Source organism: Papaver somniferum, chromosome 5, assembly GCF_003573695.1.
Source record: "Papaver somniferum cultivar HN1 chromosome 5, ASM357369v1, whole genome shotgun sequence".
Lineage (NCBI taxonomy): Eukaryota > Viridiplantae > Streptophyta > Magnoliopsida > Ranunculales > Papaveraceae > Papaver > Papaver somniferum.
Genome location: NC_039362.1, coordinates 86,920,131 through 86,932,441, shown reverse-complemented (window position 1 = coordinate 86,932,441; position 12,311 = coordinate 86,920,131). Strand labels below are relative to the sequence as shown.

At 36.4% G+C, this 12,311-nt stretch overlaps 1 protein-coding gene and 1 long non-coding RNA gene across 6 annotated transcripts; one reads left to right on the top strand and one right to left on the bottom strand.

The window, feature by feature from the left end:
- Positions 1–1,099: 1,099 nt before the first annotated feature.
- LOC113282121 lies at positions 1,100–4,609 on the top strand. Of its 4 annotated transcripts, none has more exons than XR_003326584.1 (6): positions 1,100–1,342; positions 1,590–1,726; positions 1,815–1,899; positions 2,073–2,665; positions 2,751–2,989; positions 3,407–4,609. It is a non-coding gene; the product is annotated as an uncharacterized LOC113282121 (long non-coding RNA). The 4 variants fall into 4 exon arrangements; XR_003326583.1 differs by having other exon boundaries at positions 2,073–2,133; positions 3,407–4,607; XR_003326582.1 differs by having other exon boundaries at positions 2,073–2,989.
- Positions 4,610–5,068: 459 nt separating this feature from the next.
- LOC113282120 (histone deacetylase 5-like) lies at positions 5,069–9,770 on the bottom strand. Of its 2 annotated transcripts, none has more exons than XM_026531060.1 (11): positions 9,613–9,770; positions 8,981–9,044; positions 7,521–8,898; positions 7,179–7,386; positions 6,915–7,061; positions 6,701–6,810; positions 6,332–6,516; positions 6,164–6,228; positions 5,901–6,080; positions 5,767–5,814; positions 5,069–5,450 (listed from the first exon to the last, which is right to left on the bottom strand). In XM_026531060.1, exons 3-11 carry the CDS (start codon positions 8,138–8,140, stop codon positions 5,418–5,420), a joined length of 1,596 nt encoding a protein of 531 aa, XP_026386845.1. In that variant the 5' UTR covers positions 8,141–8,898; positions 8,981–9,044; positions 9,613–9,770; the 3' UTR covers positions 5,069–5,417. The 2 variants fall into 2 exon arrangements, with proteins under 2 accessions (XP_026386845.1, XP_026386846.1); XM_026531061.1 differs by having other exon boundaries at positions 6,332–6,510.
- Between the last annotated feature and the right edge of the window lie 2,541 nt (positions 9,771–12,311).

The following is a 12,311-nucleotide window of genomic DNA, read 5'->3' as shown; positions in this document are numbered from 1 at the left end:
AGTAGCAGCAGTGGCTGCTGTAGTTGGGGGTGGAGAAGGAGAAAGAGAAAGAGGGAGAGTATCATAATGAAAGATTAGATTTAGGGTTTCTATTTATCCTCTAAATCAATGGGTAGAATCTAATACTTTAAATCAACTATAGAAACTAAGTTTAAAAATTAATCGGTTTTCCAATGGTTTTTGGTTCGGTTTTAAAGGTCAAACCAAACCAAAACCAACACTATCAATTTTCCATTTTCTACACCATAACCAATCCATCAGTAAATGGTTCGGTTTGGTTTCTTCCTAATTGATCTGGTTCGATCTGGTTCCAGCGAAAAACCGAAACCATGTTCAGCTCTAGTTCTAACCCTGTTGAACCCATGTGGTCTATCTTCTCCTAATTTTGGGGTATCTACACCTCCCAACCTCAAATTACTCCCAGCTTCAAGTGGCTTTAAATTTGCTTCTTTGAGTTCTTTAGCAACGCAATCACCCATATGAACAGAAGGAACTGAACATATCTTAGAAATCTCACTATGCCATATATGCAAAGCATGACAAGGCATGATAATACAACTTGATCTTACTCTATTGTTATGCAAATTTTCACTCTCATTGGTTTCCGATTTCACTGAAGGGTTCTTGTTCCTATAAAATACCAATATGTTTTCGATTTCGCTGAAGGGTTCTTGATCCTATAATTCCAAAATTGTGATGGGTACCATAACAACTCAGAATAACATGACTCGGGATAATATAACTCAGAAAAACCTTGTAAATATCTAAAATGAATCCAAAGACTAGAAATCACAGAATATTTCAATCTTAGAATACAAGACCCTGCAAGAATTTTATCTCATAATGCTAAACTTAGAACCGATTCATAAGCAACGTCCATTGTATATATAATTTGAGTACAAATTGCTGGCCTCACATTGAAAGTTAGGGCAAAAGCTTGAATTTTAGAGTTCCTGGTCCCTGACCAATAGGAATCAAGAATTTTAAAATATTTTCGGTAAATTTTGACGAACTAATTGGGTAAGTGATCAATACCCAGGGTTTTAATATGCTTCAAAAAGAAAGAGAAGAAAAAAGAAAAGCTTCTCGCACAACCAGAACCCTAATTATAAATATCTTTCTCCTTTTTGTTCTCTTTTCATTGTCGTCTCAAGCGATTCTATTCTCTCCTTTTTCCCAATCTATTCTCTTCCCCTTTCTGTTGTCATACAATGGTGTCTAGCATTGGACCGGAGGAATGTAGGGTTTCTATTCCTGTTTTTGGAGATTTTGAATACCCTCCCACTAACATACACAGCCCTCAAACCCCTGTTCTCATTTGATCTCATTTTCTTCTCATCGGGTACGATTTTTACAGATTTCTTCTTTGAGTGTTCTTTTTTTTTCTTTTACTTTTTATAAGTGGGCGCTCTCAAACCAAACCCATCATAGATTAGGGTTTGGTCTATTAAATAACCTGATTCGACGTAACTCTCTCCTCAGTCCTCTCTCTTCTATCTATTTTCCGAAATTTGTCAATCGCTTTTGTGACAACTCCTGCTCAAAACCCTTACGTAATTTACTAACTCTTTTTTTTTATTTTTTGTTAGTTACAACGATTAATGTTGGTTCACAGTTGGGATTAATCTAGAAATGTAACGCTAAAGCAGAAATTGCTTAATTTGAACGAAAATGTAAAGTTTAAGGCTTAGAAGGAGCTAGGTCATGGACCGATTCAAAACCAAAGGTAAATTGAACTGTTTAACATCAGTGTTTATCCCTAATTATGATATTTAGTAGTTGGATTTTATTAATTGGAAACTACTGACACATAGGGGAGCCAAATTGAAAATCACGGTGTGCATACGCAGTCAGCAGCTGTAATTATGGCTTGCTCCACCTCTGTGAAGGAGTGCCAGGGTAATACTTGATGATTGTTAGTTGTCTTTCTGATTATTATTTGCTTCGGAGGTCCTTCTACTGACATAGATGAGAGACTTTAATAGAGGTCTCCATGTTGCTTCTCTTCTATGATTTTTTTCCCTCGTAGTTTAGTATTTTTCGTCTGATCTACTTGGTTGTTTGTTTTGCAGGTTCCCTCGACCATGCACATGTTGTTGTTGTAAGCAAGCATACGGAAAGCAATATATGAAGGTATCAAAATCACTCTTGCAAATATTGTTGTGATATCGAAGGCCTTTTTTTTGCAGGTCTTACTATGCATAAATCGAGTTTTGCAAATCTTAACATTGTTCTTTATTTAGGTTGTTGTTGCATCACCTCTTGCTGATCGTGTTTGTATAATCGTTGTTTCTTAATTTTTCTCATTTTATGTTTTCTGTTGGTTGTTTGTTTGACCAAACAAGGTAATAAAAGAGATCTTTGGCGTTATTTCTGTAAATTTTTATCTGATGAAATGGTGGCGTACTCTCTCTTAGATGGAGCTAGGTTGAACATGATCATGGATAATTAAATGTTTGTAAGGGTGAGCTAATTCTAGAGGTGCAGAGAGGTGGTGTACTCTCTTAGCTGTATTATCTCTACATTAATGTTAAAAGTTTTCAGGATTTTGTTATGGCTAATCTTGAATCGGTCTTTTTTTCTTCTAAAAAATTTAAATGGAAAATAAGGTTCACTTCAGATTTAGTGGACAAGGTGCAGACTTAGATGAGAGACTTTAATAGAGGTCTCCATGTTGCTTCTCTTCTATGATTTTTTTCCCTCGCAGCTTAGTATTTTTCATCTGATCTACTTGGTTGTTTGTTTTGCAGGTTCCCTCTACCATGCACATGTTGATGTTGTAAGCGAAGGCTTTTTTTTTGCAGACAAAATCGACCACTTTGTTCGGCCAACTGACACGTTTACAAGGCTTAAATAATGAGAAGAACGGCTGGAGAATGATTTTAGGCCTTGGATTTTGGGCTCTACAGGTTTTGAAACCAATTTTTCTCGCAGATATCAGAAGAAGTGAACATGATTGACACTGCATCTCCCCTGCCAGAAGAATCAGGTAATTCTTCATTCAATGGAAAAATTGCTATGCGTTTCCTTATGAATTCATTTTCTTCGTTGATCGTTAGTAACTTAGTATGATATCTAGACCAGAAATCATCAAACCATCAAGAACTAATGTCTAAGAAAATCATAATTTCCTTTGGTGTGTTTTCTCTTATTCTTTACATCAAATTTTTATTGTTTAATGTTGATTTTGTTACGCTCGCATCTCATTCTTTCTTTTTGTGTTCAAAGTTGGATACTTCAATGTTATGCTTAATCTACTTAAGTGTGTGTGCAAGGTATCCTTATAATACATTATGGAAAAGTAAACGAAAAAACCAAATAGTGGAACATGGATAAAGAAACTTTAATTTCATGCATCTGACTCACTTTGATATTTTTTTTTTTTTGTGGGTTTGAGTTGAGACAGGGTTCGACTAGGAGAAATAGTGGAACATGGATAACGAAACTATTGGCAGAAGACGAGAAAGGAAATCAATTTCCGGACGACGTTCCCCCAGTGTTATTGCATGTCTGATGGGTCTTGATATGCCTCCACCTGAGCAACAACCTCATAAAGTGGACAAGGTTTTCAGAGAGTTATCAAAGGAGAACTGCAACTATTGGTTTCGTGGAGAAAAACTACTCCTCGCAATATGCTAGGTCACCAAACATCACATGTTGTAAAACATGGTAACTCAGCAAATGCTACGAAAACAACAAGTTCGATGGTAAGTGAGGCTAAGATGGAAGACATAAGGCATAAGTCATGGATGTCAAACGTCTCTCTACTGACAGCCATGGAACACATGAGCATGGGTGGATGCTGCCAGTGTCGTTGGTCTCTTTATCGAATGAGAGAATATTACATCTTCTTTGAGCGGAAGGCGTAAAAAGTTGGAGTTGATTTTGATTTTCTTATTCTGACATGGAAGGAACAAAATGTGGGATTTTTTTGGTCGCATAAAATTTGAGTTCATGGGGTAGATGTAAAGGCAGTGATGAACTACTCCCTCCGGTTCAAAAAGATTCGAACAATTTCTTGCATCTGACTCACTTAGATATTTTTTTGTTTGTAGTTTGGGTTCTACTAAAGAAACTATTGGCAGAAGAAAAAAAAAGGAAATCAATTTCTATTCCTTACCAAATACTTGCTTCCTGTTATATTGCAACATGAGCAGGCACCGAAATGATGGTTTTGTATGTAAAAGCGAGGTCACGACGAAATGAGAGGAGTTGGATTACTATGACCACCAAAGACGTTACCAGTATTTGTAGTATGGTAATCTCTTCTATTACCCTATGGTACTGTCATGCACGTTCCAAACTGTTAGTGATATCACGGGTAGATATTCATTCCATCCAACAGTTGTTGCACAGTAATTACTGAGTTTATTTTTGTTCTAGGAGACCAGTTTGTATCCGATGAGCAGCTGATTTCATTTGAGCCATTTTTGTTAGTATACAGTTGAGAAAGGTTCTGTCCTTTTGTTTGGTCCTCATTTGACTGATAATTTAAAACTTAAAGCAGTTGTAAGTGTATCCCGTATTATTTCTGGTAAAGCTGTGATACATTTGTAAATACTGTGATCAGAATAATAACATGTTTCTTTTGAAATAAAATTCTACTTGACATTGTTTTGTACACTTTATTAGTGTCATGATGAATTGGTTTTGCAGGCCATATATTTCTTAGGACGAAGGAATAAGCATACTATTTTCCGATGGACAAAGAGACGTTGCCAATGTATACGAAAAGAGCATAGTATGAGTGTCATTGTATCAATGATCTATAATCCATAAGTTAGACAATGAGTGTTTTGTACAAATGTAAAACTTATCGTACACTACTAAGATCACTTGAGGCCGCACGTAGTAAATCATGTGTCAGTTGTCAACTTCAAAATGCTTGCTGAGGATTGACAAAAGATTGCTGAGGTCGACAATCTGCCGGTACAATTTCAGCTCAAGCAATAATCCAATTAAATGGAACTAAATTTTCACCTCAGTTGTTTCAGTTACGGCTACAACTGTCCCAGCTGCCAATACTCACATTTTGACGCAATACATGAAACCCGTCTCTACATTTTCAGCACAAAGAATAATTCAATTAACTTAATCCCGTGCAAACCACGGGACAGACACTAGTGAAAATTAATAACACCACTAGAACGATGAATTTTATATTCTGTTCCTCGTTTGAAAACAATAACAGTCATACAACCATGGAAACCTACAGAGTAGTATGATTGTCATTAACAGATTACAGGAGGATACTTGTCCAACATATATACAAGGAAATATGACTGCTAACAGATAGTAGACTTATATAAATTGCTTGTCTTCAGTCGGTGTTTTCTTCGTTCACCTGTCCACCAGACCATTTGAGTAAATGTTCACCCGTTCCTCGCAAGACACTCTTTAAAGCAGCATTCTCCTTCTCAGCGACGGCAAGTTTTTAAATCAGCAATCTCCTGCGAAAGGGAATGTAACAATCAGTGCTCGGGCAACATACATCTGGCATGTCAAAATAAAATAAAAAAGAAGAAAGGAAACCTAAGGGAATCTATCTGAAACCCTGGCATTCCATTTGCCAATCTAAAGCTAATGGAGGTCTAGGATTTATGAACCTGGAAAGATAGAACTCTTTCCATCATTTTCAAGATGTGTGAGGACTCCTAAAACAACCGGACTCCCTATGTGGACAAACCATGAAAGTAAAATACTATGAGGGGTCTGAGGTTAATGAACATTCAAAAAAGAACAATGTGTAAACAAGTATAAACATACCTCGTTATATATGAGGGTTGGCCAATACTTCTTGAACGCCAAACACACCTGAGAGGCGAAGATTTAAGGAAACTTAAGTTAGCAATTAAACATGACTGGGGCAATGCCTCTCCAAGGAACCTAAATTCTCATACCTTCTGAATAAGGTGCCATGTTGAAATTTTTATGGAGGAACCATCATTGGATGATAACTCCCCAATGTGCTTTCCCTGAAGCAAAGCTTCCACAGTGGCACAAACGCATTTGGGCAATGCGCTCAAGGAGTAGCCACCTTCAAGAGTTATAACAATTCTTCCATCTTGCTGTCCCATCAACTGTAAAAAAAAATTCTTATGGTTAATCTAGTGTAACAGAAAATTTTACATTACAATAAAAAAAAAATTAAAAACTACCTAACCTTTTTTACCATCAACGAAAACCCATTTGGCGTGACAGAGCAACCGCCTAAGGGATCTCCTTTGGCTGTTAGAATGAGTTCATCACAGTCACATAAGATATAAATGATAATCTGCACTAATAAGAAGGCCTCAGATATTATGTATAATCTTTGACACCTAACTCGTACCTGCATCAAATCCTCCAGATATGAGGATGAGATCGGGATTAAAGGATGTGGCAATTGGAACCAATACATGATCCCAAATTGCCATGTAGTCAGCGTCAGAATATCTGTCTTCTTCCAGAGGCACATTCACGTTGTACCCTTTGCCCTTACCAGTTCCATCACGGGAAAAGAAGCCAACTCTGTACCTGGATAAAAGCTCCCATCATTGTACCAGCCCAAACAAGAACTGATGAGACAAAACATAGACCAACTAAAACCTTTGCCTGATACACAGCCACATAACGGACTCGATGGCTCGAGGCATTTGAGATACCTAAATCCTTCTAACATATGATTTACCAACTATTTCCAGTTCCAGCAACAAAATACCTGTGTACGTTAAACACCAACACATTGGAGTTACCCAAGAACGTCTCCTGCGTTCCATTTCCATGATGTATGTCCCAATCTACAATCAAGATTCTTTTGACATTCAAGGGCTCCAGTCATCCAACATTAAAACCAAGTGACAATTAAAATCAAGTGACAATATAAGAGTAGAATCAAAACTAATGCTAAAACCATACATGGAGTCTACTCATACCAGTCTTCCCAAAACAACACTTGCTGCAACCGCTACATTGTTAAAAACACAGAATCCCATTCCTTTATTTGCCTCAGCATGATGCCCAGGAGGTCTTACAATGGCGAAAGCTGAGTCTAATTCTTTCTTAATCACTTTCTCAACCACCTGCACATGAACACATAAGGTTAGCGTTATAACTGACCTACTCGTTAGTCCGAATGAAATATGATCTTTTCGCAAGGCTATACTGAAAGTGACCCAGGGTTTGAATCGATATATTACCTCGATTGCCGCACCAGCTGCCAGAAGTGCAGTTTTGAAAGACTTTTTGCTGAGATAAAGGTCCCCAAACTTAGCTCCAGCCTCATCATTCCTCATCTCAGTATCAGTTATAGCACAAATGTCTTTTACTGAGTTAATGTACTCTGGTGTATGAACCAAAGCAACATCGTCAAGAGTTGCAGAATTGGTTGGCCTCATTGTTTTGCACCTACGGAAAAAGTCAGGTAAATATGAGTTAATGCCAAAGTACAGGTAAATACAAGTAACAAACTGGAAAAGGAAAAAGTAATCTAGTTGGGTAATACAAAAATTACTATAAAAAAGATAAGCAAACAAAAATACCTTGGCAACAGGCCCTGAACTCGGAGGCTTTCCATTATTTTATTTGTTCTGTCTGGGATCTCATTTTTGTTGTTGTAAGGTATATGACCAGATATAAAACGTTCATCCCATATGATACCTACTTTCTTGTCTATATCCTTTGTCGATTGAGCATTGGGAAACTTTAAATACCGTGGGGGTTTTAATAATGATGCCCCGATATCCTCCACACCGGTAATAGTAGCACCCACAGGCTTCCACTGGCCCGAGCTTTCTAACACAACCAAATCACCGGTACGGACATCCCTTTTCTTTCCATCACGGAATTGTACAATATCAGTATACACACATTCATTCTCACCCATAAAAAAATCTTGGTCCAAGACTCGGATTTTCCTTCCTGCTCGCATACTCCCTGATAATACACGAGCCAAAACTGTTTTATCCTTACTTGCATCTGTTCGTTTATCCTTCTCTTGAACTATTCTGGAAGTATAAACCATGAGTGGAGCATTCGGATCACACTTTGTGATACCTTGCCCATATGAGTCACTTATGTTACCTGCATAAAGAGCTTCAATTCGGTACCTTTGAGCCATAGGAGGCGAGGGCAGTTGACAGATTATCATGTCAGCTAACATTCTGTAACCCAATTCAGCATAATGCTATTTACCATGCTCGTCCCATCAGACTTCTCTAGGTCCCCGAAACCCAGTTCTACTGATCTACGGTACAAACTATCCATTTCGTCATCCGAAGCATAATCGAAGATCTGCTTGATTGGTTCATAGCAGAACTGGATAAATCCTCTTTTGCATGTCGCAGACTTGGTTTTTTTTCTATACCACCTAGACAATTTAGTGTCGTAATAACTTTCACCCCATAATTTTTCCACCCCCCACTTCTCTCCGGCAAACTTAGAAAGAGTGAAAAGCACAATCATGTTTTCCAAATGCAAATCCAACAGTTCCTCTAACCGGACAAACCTCAGCACCTCCATATTTCCTTATGATGTCGTTCACCTGGTTGATAATAGAAAAAAGATGTGTATAGACCTTTTCGCCATTTAATTCAAAACACCGATCAACGTTATTTATGAGAAGCGTAACTTGGGTCATATTTTTGATAGCTTTAGTAAGTCCATCTTCAATATTCGGACAGAGACCATTTTCATAGTTGATTATAACCAGTGCGCCATCAACCATATTGCAGGGAGATGCCATTATGTTGATCAGGTACTTAGACGAACGGAACATGTGTGTAACAGCAATACAGTTGGACTTGCATGCTTCTCCGATCTGTAACTGATCACCAGGCCTATCTTTTAAGATAGTGTCTGCTGCAACATCTCGAGCTTCATGACAAGTATCCAATAATAAATCCATGAACCTAGATTTTTCTGAAATCGAGCACAACTTTAATCCACGACTTACTAATCAAGATAAACGACGAAAAAATACATTAATGATGTTTGTACATACCTTCATGGTTTGCGATGATACATACATAACGTATACAAGACGTCTTCATAGCCACCACCCAAAACTAAAACAAAAACAACAAAGGACTAAGAATACACATAATCACCAAAATTAATCCATTAACAGATAAATCAGTTCAATTATGTAGATAATGTGAGTTTGTTCTTTGAAATAGTTGAATAATGCGTAACTACCCACTGGTAACTCTCTTTTGAATGAAAGAGAAGGTGTCAAATAGATGTTTGGTTGTGAATGTAGTCAACAATCCTGGCATCCTAAATCCTTTCTTGTTGCTGTTTTGTGTACGATGCATAATTCAAGCAATGTAGATTCAATATCTTTATAAAAATATAATACATATCTCACCAGAAAACCAAATAATCACTAACGAAATCAAAATCAAGCCAGCGAGATCATTATAATCAAATCACTTATACTACAATATCTTTATAAAAACAGAATACATATCTCACCAGAAAATCAATAATCACCAACGAAATAAAAATCAAGCCAATCACAGCAAATTCATTATAATCAAACCACTTATACGACAACATAAACACATAAACATGTTACATAACACTTCAAAACGCATAAATTTCATATGAAAAAGCTTGGAAAGAAAATTTTACCTCACATAAATTTTAGAGTTTTAATTGCACAGTCCAAACGCTATTATGAAATTCTTCCCCTCCAAGACTTACCACACACTCTCGCTCTCTTCTCTTTCTTTCTCGATCGCTGAGAATTCTGAAATTCTTTCCCTCCAAGACTTCTCACACACTCTCTTTCTCTTCTCTATTTTTCTCCATCGCTGAGAATAGTTGGGAAGAGAAACCTTCAAACAACAATTACACGCTAGATCCCGCTACACGGAAATTAAGTTGTGGGAATCCAAAAAACCGTTGGATTTGATTGCAGGATAAGCTATTTCATATTTAGCGTTCAAATTCTGATAAAAGACGACCTAGGAAAGCTAAACATGCAACCGTACGTATGCTGTCGTTCTCACTTGTTTTTTTTCTTTTTTTCTTTTTTGAAGCATGGTTTCTCACTTGGTATTCTTGCACCCAACTTTTCTTTTGGGCAGCCACGTCATTCTACTTTCTTTCTTTCGTTTTTTTTTCTTGAACTAGAAATACCCCGGGCCGTCATTTTATTTGTTGTTGGAAATAAAACTTTATGCTTTCTTTTCTTGTAAACAGAAGCACCCACATATTTTCTTCCAAAAAGTACGGTGTTTATTTTAGATAGATCATCGCGATTGGTTTTTTATACTGATTCAAATCATATTGCAAAAATATAACAATTCCCCAAATTATAAACAAATTTATTTGTTTTGATTATTCAAACATGATATTATTTAAACATTTGCAAATTTCAATATGAATATATGTTACGCCTGTTAGATTTAAATTGGCTATTTATCTCCATAAAATCATAAATTTCAACATGTAATTTACTCAATTCACTCATCATGGTAGTCAAAATCTAACACATCATGAATGCAGTGCTACAACTCTATGTTTATGCTCGATTGACTATTTATTCGTCTTAGGTTCCGCGGATCATTTTGAAAATAAATTTACAGCAGGGGTAGTCATGATGAGGAGAGGGTGCAACCAGGTTGTAAACCCCACTTGATTTTGGATTCTAGTTAAAATAGGTTTAACGTTTGAAATATATATGACCTGTGGGTGGATATAGGCATGGTAAAAACTAGGTGCAACAAACATGCACCTACCGTCTAGATTCCACAAGATTAGTGAGTTGTTGAGGGTTCTTATCTAAATTTCCGTCTAGCTTGCCTGGAGTGTGAGTATTTTTGCAACAAAATCTGGCATTAGAAGGAAATGTCATAAAAACGTAGACAATAAATACTATTACTACCTCCGTTGGAAACAGAGGTATTATCAGTTATATTTTTATATTTTTATTTTCGCCTAAAAATAGGCCATACTGAAAAAATAAGAGTAACTTTTTTCAGAGTAATTACACAATTGGATATTTATAAAGTCAATAAGCATAACAACTCGAGCTTAGGCTAAGATTATGTTCTGTACGCACAGTTGAAAGAGCACAAAGGATATCCAACCCATTAATATTTTTAGTTCTCAAATTCTAAAGGCCGGACCTCAATTTACTAATACCTTCCATATGTCTGCCTCCATCCAAAAGACTCCTAAATGGTTAACAAATGTCTCCTAAATGGTTAACAAATGCAGTCGGTCAGTCATTTTGAAACCCTAACTTGCACTTCTAAATCATCTAATGACTTAGTTCAACAAATAACACTTAGTTATACAACCAAAATACTAAAATGGCAAGCTGACTGCGGCAGTGAGCGCATATAAAAATAGTGTAAAATTATGGTGCCACCTAATGTTGGTGATCATTGTATTTGATTTCTAACCCACCATTTTTTAGCCAAAAAGGAATTTCTCTCACTATATGAGTCTGACAGAGCTCATATGAGGTTTAATATAATTATAAACCAAATTAAGTACCGAAATGTTTTAGAAGGTAGATCATAATAGAACAATCATCCTGCAGATCATAATACTGGTAGTCTTTCAACCAACCATGCTTTAACCAATCTATCCAGTAGCAGTACTCAGTTGTCTTCTCTTTTGGTATGCCTTCTACTGAAATGAATAAGCTTTTTTATCCAAATCTTGCATCTTCTCAAATGAGCTAAAAACTATTTGGTCAAAGCTCTCTTATTTACCTTGAAAAATATATACACATTGTTAACATCTTATATAGTTAATAGATAGTGCCGCTGTTTCAATGGTGACTGAAAGGGTCGGCTTAATTTTTTTGATGGATAACCTTTCACACTGCCAATAAGAATTTCAGAAAAAACAAAACATATGTCAATATGATAATCAGATCATATGAGAAATTAGAAACATCAAAGTTAACCTTGGAAGGAACTGCCTACTGTGCAACTGGATTTTTAACATCATCTGCATATAATTAAATCAACCAAGTGCTTCTGAAAATAAGCCTATTTGTATTTAAAGCAGGTAGCAAACTTTAGGAAATAATATTTTGATCGTGAATGTAAAAAGTTAAGTTTAAATGTCTATAGATCCTAAATATGTCTTCGAAGGTTTTGAGTAATAGGGCTCATCAACCCAAAATTCACTTGGAGGTTAGTAGGAGAGAAAATAAATCTCCTACAGAACCAACTACAGGACACTACTAAGATCTTAAAAGAGCAGCAAGCTTTTGCAGCAGTACCACTCATAATGTATAGTCAAAACTCCATTTTAAGCTTTACAAATGTCTGGTTATACTTTGCCCATGTTCATAAAATCATAAAAAG

Bases quoted from the DNA above. Each gene is read 5' to 3' on its own strand.
- LOC113282120 (XM_026531060.1), bottom strand. From the start codon at position 8,140: ATGTTAGCTGACATGATAATCTGTCAACTGCCCTCGCCTCCTATGGCT. The intron at 6,811-6,914 runs GTATGAGTAGAC...GGATGACTGGAG, and splicing joins GTGTTGTTTTGGGAAGACTG to CCCTTGAATGTCAAAAGAAT. The intron at 6,081-6,163 runs GTTAGGTAGTTT...TTTTTTTTACAG, and splicing joins TTTCGTTGATGGTAAAAAAG to TTGATGGGACAGCAAGATGG.